This window comes from Aspergillus vadensis, assembly GCF_003184925.1.
Source record: "Aspergillus vadensis CBS 113365 unplaced genomic scaffold BO88scaffold_14, whole genome shotgun sequence".
NCBI classification, from domain to species: Eukaryota; Fungi; Ascomycota; class Eurotiomycetes; order Eurotiales; family Aspergillaceae; genus Aspergillus; species Aspergillus vadensis.
This window is the reverse complement of record NW_020292052.1, coordinates 441,596-455,974: the sequence shown is the minus strand read 5'-3', so window position 1 is coordinate 455,974 and position 14,379 is coordinate 441,596. Positions and strand designations below refer to the sequence as shown.

Here is a 14,379-nt window from a genome sequence, read left to right as displayed (position 1 = left end):
GTATACACTGAACCAAACCGAGCAACCCATTTTCGGAATGAAAACGAAAAATATATAAGAGAGAATAAAAGCACCAAGTTATTAGAGGATGAATAAGACTCGTAACAGGAAAAGTTAAGAAGAAGAAAAATGTATTGAGAAAATATAAAAACGAAACAGCACAAAGAAAAGAATTATGGCCAATTCTAGCATGTCTAAACAGTAACCCGAACCCGGTCTATCTATTTCGTACAGGGGAAAAGAAACAAAAGACGAATAAAATGATGATCAAGTCGAAGAAGTGATCTATGTGCGCTTTTTTATGGAGTCACCCATTATGGACGCTGCGATAGATCACAGCAGAGCGTCTTGGTGTAGTGTGTGCTCTCTTGATCGTCATTAATATGCTCCTGCGGAGCAATGTGTGACAGACAATGGGGGAAAGGTTCCCATTTAGGTCAAGGAAGAGGATGGTCATTGGAGTAGCGTCAAGGAAGGGGGGTGAGATAGAAATGATGAGAAAGAGATGGAATTCAATAATAAAAGAAGGGTTATCGCTTCGAAATCATGGACGTAGCATGTCTGCTGATGGTGATACACAGTTTCCAAAGGTTTTATTGAAGGATTTACTCCCGAGAGACGTCGCGGCCAAACAGCTTGGCCTTGATCCAGTCGACGGCGACCAGGACACGGTTGCGAGCTGTAATTAATGTCAGTTAGCATCATATAATTGAACATACAGTTGAATCAAGGTTACTTACTGCTGAAGCACATGCTCAGGTAAGCACTGCGCCAGAAGAGGTAGGTCATGGTACCACCACTGGCGATGTTGCCGCTCAGCCAGCTGATGTCCGCAACAGCGCGCTCCTTTCCGATGTAAGCCATGCTACCCTGGTGAGAGTACTGGAAGGGACCAATCTGCTTGGTTCTCCGCAGCTGCTTCTGGCGTTCGCGGATCGCGTCAAAGACCTGGTCACGCTCCTCACCCTTAGCCTGGGCCTGAGCATCAGACAGCTGCTTCAGCTCCTGCTCGATAGCCTCGGTCTTGGCCATGGTGTTGAAGAGACGGGCAAGGAAAGCACCCTCCTGACTGGCAACCTGGGCGGTAGGGGCGTAGTTGGTGATAGCACAGTCACCAACGGCCCAGACGTTCTCAGCGCCGTTCACGACGAGGTACTCGTTCACAGCAAGACCACGACGCGAGTCCTTCTGGGCGGGGAGCTGGTTCATCAGATCGCGGACAACGGGGCGAACAGCGTTACCGGTAGCCCAGACCAGCAGACCGTAGGGAATACGCTCGATGGACTTGGATCCATCAGGGTTGGTGACCATAGCTTCGATGTACTTGTCGGTGACGTTCTTGACCATAGTCTTAGCGCGGATAGAGATCTTCTCCTCCTTGAAGGTCGATTCGGTGTAGTCGATAAGCTGCTTGGAGAACATGGGAAGGACGTTGGGAAGAGCTTCAACGAGGGTAACCTTGAAGTTCTCCTGGATTTCAGGAACCCACTTCTTCAGATCATCCTCGAAGAAGTCCTGCAGCTCACCGGCGAACTCGACACCAGTCGGGCCACCACCAACAACAACCATGTGGAGAAGACGCTTGACTTCGTCTTCAGTCTGGTCCTTGAACATAGCAGTCTCGATGCAGTCCATGATGCGCTTGCGGATCTTCTGGGCATCGTCGACCTCCTTCAGGAAGCAGGAGTTCTCCCGGACACCGGGGATACCTAGTTATCGTTAGTGTACGATCCGTGGCGGGCGTAAGCATTAATTCACATACCGAAGGTTGCGTTTTCAGCACCGACACCAACGACGAGCATGTCGAAGGGCACCTCGGTGTGGGAGATGTCTCCCTTGATCTCAGAGTCATCGCTGATGTACACGACACGCTTCTCGTAATCGATCTTGGTGGCTTCGGCTTCGTAGAAGTTCACGTGGGCGGTCTTCTGACGGAGGATGTTACGGATCGGCTCCATGATGGAGCGGTGCTCAATCAGACCAGTCGTGCAGGAGGGGAGGAGAGGAGTGAAAAGGAAGTAGTTGCGGGGAGAGATGACGACAACATTGTAGTTCTCAGTGTCGAGCTTCTTCAGTAGGGAAACAGTACCCCATCCGGTACCTGATTGGGGAATAACTCGTAAGTTGCTGGTCGGCCGCGATCGTGTCACGATAAGCGACACAGGGTACAATAAACCTACCCAGGATAACAAGGGTCTTCTTCGAGGGATCAGGCTTGATCTGCTCGGCGGGATGGCGCAATTCATAGACACTGTAGGCCACAGCACCGGCGGCACCGATAGTGGAGAGCCAGGTCAGACGCCAGGTCCAGCGCAAGAACCTGAAGCGCTTCTTGGGCTTGGGGGTCGGGGCAGCGGGCGCAGCATCGGCGTAGGAGCGACGAGCAGAGCGCTGGAATTGCTGCTGTCTCAAGGGACGTGCGGAGCGAAGGATCTGGGGTCGCGTCGAGAGCGACCTGCGCGACAGCGACGACAACTGCATAGCGGCGGAGGGAGAGGCCATCTTGGAGCGGATCGCCAGCGTACTTCCAACCATTGTCGGGCGGTAGTCGCACCTGAGCCAAAAGGCGAAGGGTTAGGGGGAAGGAGGGGAGAGTGGAGAGTGGGTGGGAAAGAGAAGAGTAAGAGGAAAAGAAGTGATTCAGAGAAATTGAACGCCCAAGTCTGGATAAAGGGTTCGCCCACTGGAAAAATCACCGGCGTTAAGCAAAGCACAGGAAAAAATGACTGTGTCAATTAGCTGTTTTGGGCGAATCGGTGTGCTCTGGCTGGGGATCGCAGGGCGGCTAATTTTCTCCTTCTGGCACCAGACGCGACTGGCTCGACCGTAAACCAAGTGGGTGCTCGGTCAGCCGGGTTCCAGTGGAAAGCAAGAAAAAAAACTAGTTTAAAGAATTTTTCATTCCTGCTTGGGTATAGAGACTATTTTCCCATTTATTTCACATGTGGCGGGTTGGAGATGAGGAAAAAAAAATTGGAGAGAGGAGGGAGAATAGTTGCGTGAGGGGAAAAGATTACTTAGTGGGGAGAAATTAGGCGTGAGGGGAAAACACACTTCCCTTCCTGAGGCATAATCATTCTTGAGGCTTTTATTTTAACATTTACCCTAAGCAGCTGGTAATGTCTAGACATCACTCATCGATTATGAATGACGATTGTATACTGGAGTTTAAAAATGTTTCCGTCATTGTCTTTCTGCTCGGGATTAGATGGATCACTCCTTCTTCTTCCCGATGAAATGATAGGCAAGATGGAATATTGAATGATCCACTGATTATTCCCTAACTATTCTCTATCTATTCCGTATAATTATTTATTCTCCTGCAGCTCCTCCATGCATTCCCGCCCGCTCTTTCCTGATTCTGTCGCCCATTGTGCTTTCCTTTTTCGGTCTGGACCACTGCGTCGCTGACTCTTCCGTCACCCGTCTAGCTGGAACACACGGTCCTTCCCGAGATCCTCCCCGGCTTCTCCCGCATCTAGAACGACTAGAGAATCCCCAGTGTCGTTTGACATCCACTTCTGTCACTCCACCACTGGCCTCTAAGCTCCAAACCAAAAGAACGAGGAGAATCCGGGGATTCTGATGCTCCACTTTTCCTCAATCGCCCGTTTCCCTCCATTCAAATCCATCCCCAAGTCCGTTAATTCCCGTGGTTGCGGTCGATCATACACGCCTGGGCTGATTGTGGTGCGGCTAAGATGCTATCAGGCCAGATTGCTATGGCCTCGTTGTGCTGTTTTTGACCCACATACCCACAAGAGCGGTTGCCTCGATCAGGTCGGTTCTTGCCGGAATTTGCAAGATCCTGCCCTCCCAAGCCAATGCTGCCCATCTTTTCAACTTTGCGTGCAGTATCGAATGTCGCGGCTTCTATCTCATGCTCCCGTCAGACGCTTGCACGATATTCGAACCGACCAATAAGGACTTATCTGGGGTTCCTGGAATCCGCGTTGAAATCAGGCCCAGCTAGCAGGAGATAACTGGAGCCAACATGAGTCAAGAGTGTACGGCTAGAGGATGATAAACACCTCGATCATAAGGGAGACGGATCATTATGTCCTCTGGAAACTTCACCTACAATACACTCTACCCCAAGGCTTGTTTGCCAGAGACTCTCGCTCATGACGTGCTTCCATTTGAACCATCGGCTGCTGTTCGATTTGCAGTTCAAGACTGGCCCAGTCTAGCTAACAGTTTGGTAAACAGATAAAGTATTCCCGTTCAGTAAGGGGCACACCAATGGAAGAAGCGACCATTCCCTTGGCGATCTTCGACGTAACGACTACCTCAATGCATTGTAACGCCGACGATTGTCCAGTGGCGACGAGTCTCCGATCCTGGTCTGCATACAAAGAACGCATAAACAAGGCACGGTATGGTATGGCCAAGCACAAACGGATTCAAGGCGACTGGTCATTGCACACAACATATACCCGGGCATACTATCCTCAAAAATGCTCTGGTGTGCTTGATGTTCGGCACTCCATACCGCAACTCCGAGCATGTAGTACAATTGTCTCACGTACAACATATCTGGCTTGTCAGTCGGCGATCAAACTAGGAGCATGTGCAGTTGTATCTGTACAACCACAAGCCACCTCGGCGGTTATTGGGTACCCATCTTTAGGTCTTGTCCGGACACAATGCCGAACCCTATCCCTGCTGTTTGTCCGATTTCCAGTGGCTTACATGCATATGTTGGTAGGTCATAGAGGGGAGCTGATGTGAGAGGTTGTATAATGCAAGGAGCAAGCATGAAGCGCTATGCAGACTGTATAATTGCGTATATGGTTCGACTTTTGTGGAAACTTTGGTCCGGTCTAGGACCTTCCAGCAGCAACTAACCTGCATACAGTAACAATAACGACCTGTATGGTTGTAAGTCACCTTTTATTGCAGAAGTATATGTGAAACGCATATATAGGCACCTCCTTGAAGTTTGTGATGCACTGAGTGACCGACAGCAATCATTCCATACCATGATACGCGGTCTATCCTAGAGACACTCCCATTCCGGATGGCCCATATCCTTCTCAGTTCCGGCAACTCATTCTTACTACTAAATGTATGAATACAGAAGTGTTCGTTCTATAACAATCACCTATACAGTACCAAATATAACAATAGACTTAATCCTCGATTAATAGGAAGAAGGATCATTTCTTTTAGAACTTTACTATGATACAACTAGTCCGCGTTACATACTATCTATCATGGGACCAATACATTTTAACGTCTTTCTACCTACCAATTCAATTCTCAAAGCATCAATCAGTTCCCTATGAGCATGCTACAACGAATAAGACCTTCACCTCTTCATCCTCTGAGGCGTTTCTCCTCCACCATGGAGTTTGTAACATATATATATCAAGACATCTTGTTAGTCATGTCTAATTGCCTCATCATTAAATCAAACAGCAGGAGTTAGAATGTAGCTTCTTTAAAGTATGTTATCTAGTAGCATCGTCAGTTGACTCTACTAATACCAGGGACTACAGAATATATATACTAGACAGTATATTTTGAACGCAGCATGAAAGGCACGGCCTCACTACAAATACGAAGCTACGCCGTATACTATACTATTATATGCATATATATATTCTCCTACGTATCATTAATCATCATATCAGCCGTCGAGGATTAACCAGCTGACATTTTCACACAGATAAGACATATATCGTGTAGATATACGTTAATTTGCTAGGACAGGGTACCACCCTGATGGAAAAGTCTCACGGTATGAGTAAAAAGCTATAGAATCTTGGATAGTGCGTTAATATGTTGTAGTAGTCGGGTTCGGTGTATCTGAACTTCAAGGTTGATGGATGATTATATGGATAGTTACTGTATGAATATTGTACTAAGTACTTTCTCAGAATATGTAGTACTATTAAGGTGAGTTGTTTTTGTTTATATATAGTGTGTCCTGATGCTAGTATACATAGCACTGCTTATTTTTCTATACTTATCTCAGGAGAGCAGCTAATTTGGGTTGAATAGGACTCTTTTTTTTTTTTTTTTTTTTTTTTTTTTTTTTCTCTAAGATACCCCCGTGCTCTTGTATCATATAAGATTAGGATTTCCACTGAGTCCTGGAAACCGTATTGAAGTATCGATGATCCTGTTAGTATGGAAATCAGCGAGGAACAGGTTTACAAGTGGACATTTTGATACGATAATATATATATATATATCATCGATATATAAACACAGAAATCATATAAACCTCATAGTAAGTATATTAAAATGACTGTTATGTAGTATTTGTAAATTACTATCTATCGCTCATGTGCAGGGACACCATAGACAGCATCTATGAATATAAGCCTACTAGTGTATGTTGATAGTACTACGAAGTACATCTAGCTAATCATATATATGCAAACAAGTGGACACATCAGTTTGATCCACTTGTACCTGGTAGCTAAGATAAGTTATACATTCTTAGTTACCCATCCCGCTGCTGTTTAATATAAAACTACTATCGATATATATAGAGTAGTGAGCGTGCACGCATTAGTGGTACAAATAGATACTAGGATATCTTACCTCAACCTTCACCTAGTTTTTTCCTTTCTATATTAGACATAACCAAACAGATTACACAATTTATGTCTACGGTGTTCACAACAAGATACACTACAAACAGTTATGACAGACCTATCAACATAAAGCTGCCCAACCCAGCCCTGTCCAGCCCAGCTCAGCATAAACCAAGTAAGCTTGTACTTACACATCAACCACCAATAACACAGACTGTCTGTCTATGATATAGTATTAATGGTAATGAAGCAGTGTGAAGTCGACAGGAAACCAACTAGTTTATTAGTGGACACTTACTGCCTATCCATCCGTCCAATTCACAATATGGCACGCTATAGCCAATAACCAGATGCAAATCATCATCATCCATCGACAACGAACAAAGAACAAAACGGAACATATGCCTTATGGAAGCTAGTCAAAGCCACATACTTGCTTTTCTAGCTAGCTAGCAAGCCAGCCAGCTACCTGGCATCCATACATAGCCTTACGTAGTATACAGTAATACCGGCCGACACTGCCATCGAATCATATCCATTAGTCCATAGTTCTATGTAACTCAGGCATCACCGCTCAACCCATTCCAACATTATGAAATGAGAAGGAGCAGTAGGCAATGAAAATAAAGAAGTAATCATGATGATGATACAATGTAAGGTAGACATAACCAAAAGCCAGACACATAATCCGTACCTACTCAAGGCAGACATCAACAAACCCACCCACAAGGAGAAGTGAGGTAACGAGTAAGCACATGTATGTATGTTATCCCTGTTATGGGTGCAGTGGTCTACTGTTGGTCCTGCGAGGCTGTCTGTCAGGCAGCTGTTTCTTCAAGTTCTGGCCTTGCTGTTTCTCTTCAAATTGGTTGTTTGCTTTTTCTGCTTTCTGATGGTTCTCTATCACGAGGTATTCATCTCTCGAGTTGGCTCTAGCGCTGAGAAAGGGGATGTACATTGTACATATGTTCGTATGGGAATAATGCATGGGGTGGTGGCCGTGTTGAACTTGGATAAGACTGATTAAGAGGGTCGTGAGGGTCTCACGGACCTGTGTAAGTGAGTATATGCAAACCTGTATAGTCCAGACTTCCAAGGTTTAGGGTAAATTAACATCCATCGTTATCATTATCGAGATCAAGTTAGTTGAGGAACAAGTCAACTAACTCTCTGCCCTGCCCTGTTCTACAAGCTTGAACTAACTAACTAACTAGGTCGGACTGATGATAATACATACAAAGCAAGTAAACAATACGCATAAGTAATCCGAGCACATGGTCTAGAATTGAACAAGCGTGGAAAGAGACCAAGGCACTGACTGGTAAGTGTTCAACAGCCAACGTGTCCAGGGCTAACTACTTTTGACTCCAAGCCAGCAAGCAGCTAGCTGATAACAACCGGCTGAGTCCAATTCATCTGAGCAGGAATGGGAAAAGGTGCCCACAGACGCGGTCAGCAGCATCTCAGAAAGCGACGATCGCAGCATCTGATGCACCAGCGAAAGGTGTGATTAATTAGGTCATTTACTGGATGGATGGTGGTTGGTAAACTAATTGATTAATGATTCCTGATGATAAACGTTCGCATGGGGGTCATGGATGGATGCGATGGGTATTTCCGGGTTGGGTTAAGAACACCCCTCCCTCGAGTATGTAGAGCAGCCGCAGCAGTCGCTGTGGCATTGACATCGAGTGTGGGTAGAGGAGGGGAGGTGAGGGGAGGGGAGGGGGGAAGAATCCAGATCATAGTACTGAGACCGGTATATAGTCCTTCTGTTAGTGGCAGGGGTGAGAGATCGGAATACGTACTATCTTTCCTGTTCCATGAACCAGGGGCAAGAGATTTTGGTACTTTTACTACGCTACCAACAGGGTTGGTAAGAAGTTGTCGGTGGCTCAGTGTCCCTCCCGGCTTGTTTTCTTCTTGCGTGGAGCGGAGACTGCTGCCACGGAGAGTAAAAAAAGTGGATGATTTCGCAGAAGGTAACTCTACCTAGACAGAAGTAACGAAGGACGGATGTTGGTGAACGGTATGCCGTTGCTAGGGATGTGTGGTTCCAGGGTGGATGAAGGTCTGATGGTGAGACGAGTTTCGTAAGGGAGGACTGACTCCAACAGAAGAGATCGATACATCATTTCCTTAATTTTTTGGGAGATGTTCGTTCAGCTGGCGTAGTGTAAGTTGGGGGTGAAAGAAGGGTATGTGTGGTGTCTCCATGGAGGGTTTCTCAGGTGGTACTGTAGCATACGGTATAGATACTCTTCCCAAGGCAAGGCCGTAAAGTAAGACCCGACAGAAACGAGGCTTGCCACTTAAAGTAGCACGATTATTGGTGAACAAAATTCTACGACCTCGATTTAGTCCGGCGGGGAAGGTTTCAGGCCGTACATACGTAGTCCCCAACTTCCGATACTTCCCCATAATGGTATCCGATCCAGACAATCTTCAGCGAGCATGGGAGCGAGGCAAGAGTGCGAACAAAAACCCGAATGAGGAACCTTGACGGGGCGATGAACCCTAGCTGAGTTCAGGCTCCAGTGGCTACGACGGATGCATCTGGTGCACATGCCGCCAAAGCCTCCGTAAATAATGTTGACTTCGTGATCGTGATGGATCTCGCAAAAAAAAAGACGGCCTCCACCGCGAGAGGCAAACGGTGATATCAAGTTCTGCTGAGCTAGCCATCTGTCGAATGGTCATCGCTGAGCTTATTGCTAATCATCAAGTACGGTCGCGTAGCGGCAAGTCGACCAGCATACGATAAGCCGCGTGCTTCCTGAGCAGCCTCGGCTTGACCAATCCAGTATGCCGCCTCCCCCATCTTTGAGGAGCTCTACTTGGTAGTATGCTCATCATCATCGTCACCTTCATCACGATTACGAAATCCGGGATTCTGAAGGAATAAGGGTTGTTTTGCAGGCGGCTTGTAAATCAGACCACCGGATGCGTTCCCCTGGTTCCTCAGAAGTTGCAATCTACGATGTAGTCTATGCCTCGCATCGAAAGTCAGACTGACGATGGCGGCATTCGAACCTTCATGTTGACTTTGGGCCGTGGCCGATGGTGGCTCAACATGAGCAAGGATTGTTGGTCTCGTCTCATACTGAACCGGAGCAACCGCTGCCTGTCCAACGGCGCCTTCAAGGGAGAACGAAGGGATGTCGAGTCTCGACTACGACGAGGTCCTTGGTTTTGAAGAGCACGTAGCAGTCATGCCTGTCGGTCGCCAGCAGTAAGCTTGCACACATGCCTGGCTTAGATGAAAGCTTAAGCTGCAGTATCAGCTCGCACGGTGGTTGCGATGTATCATGCTTATCCCTCCCCATGAGGATTGTTTGTTTACCCTCCACAATGTTAGCTGTTTAGAAAGTATCGAGCCGCAAGGATGAGTAGATGCAAGGAGCCTGGAAGGGCAGCAAGGTGGGAAGGGACGGGCCCAAAAAAATGCTCATCTTCAGTACCGAGCAAATCTCCGAATTATGGACTTGTCCTTGCGTACGCCCTTTTATCCTGACACAGTCCGGTGATGCGATCACTCGTGGACACATTGAAGGTGCAAGGTGATGAAAACTGGGGATAGGAATGACAACCCACGGGCTAGAGCGGCACCATCCAGGCGACTTGCGTGATAAGAAAATCTCCGAGGAGTTTCGTTATCCGACCAGTCCACCTAGTGATAGGCCAAGCCAGTTCATGCAATATACTAGGTCAATTCGAGTCATGAAGGAAGACTGGAATTAGTCCCGACCACAGTCGCGGCATAGTTAGTTATCTAACCATCCTTATTAATGAGGGCGAGATGCTGGGTAATCCGGACGTTTCCTGCAATCAATTCGCAAGTCGGGGCCGCGCGGTACAAGGACGAGTAACCATTATTACTGTCGACCCCATTAATAATGTTCGACAGTGTCGATCTGTTTCTCTCGTAGGCATCCTAATACTATCTTTCGACTTTTTCGACAACACACCGCGAGATGCTAATCAAGGCCCATCTCACCCAATGATTGTGTGGTCGAGGAGGGGATCCCGGAAAGTTAAGAGACCCCCCCATACACAACGAAGACTCACCACCGGTGGGTTAACGAGGATCACGAACAATGAACCTCGGATGAACAGGGTAAATGTGCATCGGATGCATTTTTGCTGGTGTTGTACTAGGCTGCACTCTGTGTAATTAAGTATGACCACTTGGAGCCGTCATTATCCTCGTCATTGATGACCAGATACCTTCTCGATCAGGAAGGCCGATGGCTTTCCAAGGCGGTTCAGGATCGAAGGAATTTGGTTGCGGCCTCTGCACGAATGAACGTGCATAGTCTGTCGGGAAACGGAACCACCGTCCAGGGTACCACAGGAATGACCAGAATAGTTCAAGAGGGAGAGGGAGGAGAAAAAAAAAAAGAGGATTACTTCAATCATCATATTGAATAATGATAATGTGATTAATAGGGATGATCTAGATCAGCGGAAGTGGTGGAAGCGGTTAGGTCCACATTCGAACTGGATGATGCTGAGACAACCCTGGTTAGGTAGTGACAAAGTCACATCGTCTAGAGCGCCGGGTAAAGGTAGTAAGTACTTGCTGGCAACAGGCGACCAGGAAGGTTCCTTGGCACTTAGTGAATACCAGCAGCAGTAGCTGCTTCTGCTGCTTTAGTGCTGTTCGGATTGCAGAAGCGACATCCGTAGCAAGTAGTTATCTACTCTGGTGTTGTGATGGACAATTCTGGCGGTGACCACCTCGGCTTCTCTACCGCAACCGGACATTGGATGTACACTCGAATATAGCAAGGTAGTAGTAGTATAAGTGGGTGGACATGTGCCATGGCAAGTGAGCCTTTATTCGTTGGCTCATCATCAAGGCACTTTGACTTGCGACTTTACGATGCGTTATGGCTAATACGTAGCACTAATGACCATAGGCTTGAGAGCTTCCTTTTTCATTTTCTGCGCTCTTCTCGCGTCTCATCGGCAGATGACAGCACCTGTAGAAGTGGATATCATTGGTCCAGATATCTGGTTGAGATGAATGTTCGGCCTAATGACAAGGTTAGTTGCAAGAAGGGGCAGGAGATCCATTGAACCCAAAATGGCCATTTAGGGAGATGAATTTGTTCGAGGCAAGATTCGACAGGCGCCAAGGCAAGGACAATCAGCAGAAAAAAGAATATAACGAAAAAGTAAATAATAAAGGAAAAAATAATAATGAATGTAAGAGTTAGTGGTCCGAAAAGGAAAAAAGCTTAAGCTGGTGGTGGTCGGTGTCTGAGAGGGTGTTCGGAAGACTCAACGACTTCCTAACTCTGGCATATTACTGTTTGGCTTACAAAGGGACTATACTTGAGCAGCAGCTCCATAGTCATCGACTATTTCCGAGCAATGACCAAGAAGTTCAGTGGATACTGTGAACACTGAACACAGTAGTCTTGGAAGTCCAAGTCCACCAGTTTACCCGAGTTATGTCAGATCCTCCAAGGGCAGCGTATAACTAACTATGGGGCTTCATGTTGAAGGCTGGAGAGTTTTCTTTTACCCAGTATGGCCTCACTCTCAAGTTTCGATCGCCGCGTCAACCACCCCCGTTTGTTCGTTTAGCACAATTAGTTGCCTGTGCCCGTCGCTGCGCCCGAGTGCTCGGGTGACAAAACGACCCAAGGATTCCCACCAGCCCCAGTTTTTCGCATCTGGATTCTGGATGCCGGATGGGCCTTGAAGGTTTGAGACTGAAAAAGCGAAGGGGGCCGGAGTCATCTTCTTAGTGAATTAGTGAGGAAGTTAAGGTCGGGGTTGGTGGACTAATCGAGGATGGGATGGGGAGGAGAGAGGAGAGACAGTCAGTTAGTATCTTCGTACCAAAGTAGTCTAGGTACTCTTTTTTTGCACTGATCAATCCAAGTGGAGCGTGCATGCCACTTATTTCCCAGCTCAGAAATAGCCACGACCAATTCCAACACCGTCATCCAGCCCATCATCACCTTTTTCTGCCGGAAGTTCTGGAACACCAAAAACCCACTCTGTTTATTTGTTACACCGTATCGCGCTTGAGTCGTGATGACCCAGAAAGCCAGGCTGCAAAAATAAAAGGAACACAGACCAAGAGCATGTACACTCGGGCGCTCTGATTCGATGGTTTACCCATCTTTTCCCCCCCCTTCTTCCCCCCATCTCAAATGAATAGCCCGCGATTATCCAGACTTCTAACTAGTGGCTGTGATACCAATTGGAATGCAGAGCGGCATACTTTCATATGCAAGTGCAGAGAGGCGTCCATGCATTTGTTGAGGTTTCCTATGGAGCTATCACTACCTACGGTGCTTTCTTATGGCGACGCGGACTTGACCGACTATTTTCGGAAAAGAAGGTTGAAGAAGGAACCTAGAAACCCACCCAAAAAAGGCAGGAAAAGTGCAAGAAGCGCCAAAGGGAAAAGATCAGGGGTTCTACACAACATATTGCTACTACTAAAGTGACTACTTACTATTTGGGATTACTCCGAATCTCCATACGAGACCCAAACAGCACCCTATTGTAGATACTACTCCACATACACCGCGACCAGACGTTATCAGTCTTTCACTCTTTCATTATCGGCATTGAGTGGCGTGCAGTTTCCAGTTGCTTTTTTCCCTTTCTTGCCAAATCTTCGCCAATTTTCACCTGCGTTGGTTTGAGTCGTCATCAGGATTCCATCCAACCTATGGAGCATCATCTGATTCCGTTCGCAAATTCATCTGCGGTCGATCCCCAGTTGGCATTGTCGTGGTGATTTTAGAGATGATGGTAAAATGATGTGACTGGGGACAACTAACCTCTCTGCTTGCAGGTATCAATGAAAAATACGAATCAACCAAACTATTCATCAGCTCCCGATGGGTAGCAGATGGAGCGCTGTCAAAAGTTTCGCTCATCATTATATTATTGAAGTATGGAACACAGTCGATATGATTCGGTAAGATTATAGCCACAAGTATGGACGAGCTCCGCAACAATGCCAATCAATCCATAATCCCAGGCGGATTTCGCCCGACGAAGCAATATCATTGCCCGGGCCTTTTGATCATATTGTGGTGCCAAACATTAATTACGCACGAATCCTTCCTTTGCAAGGCATATGTGAAGCCCATCTGCAGGGTACCTATGGATAGTAACCGATGGCCACCGTATTGTCAAGTAAGTCTGGTACACAGTAGTACTCTGGGACTGATGATCAGATCAAAGTCCGTCCAAGACACCACCAACCAACCATAGTGTTTCTCCAAATCTAGACAGGGATTCACGTCCCATTAATTCCAACAAAAAGGAAATGCGCCTGTTGCCATTTCCCTTTTTGTCACGTTTCCTAGGATGAGATTGTCATACTACTCGGGACACGTTCGGTCCTTTTCCCTCTGAATCTCGGCGGATGGAGATTGGAGAGGCCTGGTTTCTGCTCGTTTCCTTTCCAGTCCCAGTCTTTCCAAGGGGCGGCGGGGGTTGATCATTAGCCGCACTTGGATGGCCGAGCGAATGAGAGAGGCCTTTGGAGCCTGCTGGACTGGATGCGCATCCCCATCAATCAACTCAGTTGATCTGCTCTTGTGGCCTTGCACTCTCTCAACGCCATGCTTGAACTATCAGATTTGGATTTGGATTACTCTCCCCCCCCCCCCTGAACTTTAGTAGTACGTGCATGGGGGGTGTGTGTGGATAATGGAGAAAGGGTAAAAGAAAAATAGAAAGACACTACTACGGCAGTCTAGGGACAGGGAGGGAAGTCCTCCGACGGTGCTGCACCTGCTAAGAAACTAACTAGAGTCACTACTTCACACAGGGAGAGGTAACGATCGTTACG

At 47.1% G+C, this 14,379-nt stretch overlaps 4 protein-coding genes across 4 annotated transcripts; 1 reads left to right on the top strand and 3 right to left on the bottom strand.

Moving 5' to 3' along the window:
* Positions 1 to 605: 605 nt before the first annotated feature.
* BO88DRAFT_454537 (alternative NADH-dehydrogenase) lies at positions 606 to 2,535 on the bottom strand (the record flags this gene model as incomplete). The annotated part of the gene is made up of 4 exons (XM_025710804.1): positions 606 to 679; positions 741 to 1,709; positions 1,763 to 2,101; positions 2,181 to 2,535. The coding sequence occupies 4 exons, from the start codon at positions 2,533 to 2,535 to the stop codon at positions 606 to 608; spliced, it is 1,737 nt and encodes a 578-aa protein (XP_025562041.1).
* Positions 2,536 to 4,293: 1,758 nt separating this feature from the next.
* On the top strand, positions 4,294 to 4,731 carry BO88DRAFT_342745 (uncharacterized protein; the record flags this gene model as incomplete). The annotated part of the gene is made up of 1 exon (XM_025703153.1): positions 4,294 to 4,731. The coding sequence occupies one exon, from the start codon at positions 4,294 to 4,296 to the stop codon at positions 4,729 to 4,731; it is 438 nt and encodes a 145-aa protein (XP_025562040.1).
* Positions 4,732 to 8,925: 4,194 nt separating this feature from the next.
* BO88DRAFT_426351 (uncharacterized protein) lies at positions 8,926 to 9,369 on the bottom strand (the record flags this gene model as incomplete). Its single annotated transcript, XM_025708900.1, has 3 exons — positions 8,926 to 8,991; positions 9,047 to 9,233; positions 9,308 to 9,369. 3 exons carry the CDS (start codon positions 9,367 to 9,369, stop codon positions 8,926 to 8,928), a joined length of 315 nt encoding a protein of 104 aa, XP_025562039.1.
* Positions 9,370 to 13,121: 3,752 nt separating this feature from the next.
* On the bottom strand, positions 13,122 to 14,151 carry BO88DRAFT_426350 (uncharacterized protein; the record flags this gene model as incomplete). The annotated part of the gene is made up of 5 exons (XM_025708899.1): positions 13,122 to 13,205; positions 13,524 to 13,598; positions 13,742 to 13,801; positions 13,920 to 14,077; positions 14,109 to 14,151. The coding sequence occupies 5 exons, from the start codon at positions 14,149 to 14,151 to the stop codon at positions 13,122 to 13,124; spliced, it is 420 nt and encodes a 139-aa protein (XP_025562038.1).
* Between the last annotated feature and the right edge of the window lie 228 nt (positions 14,152 to 14,379).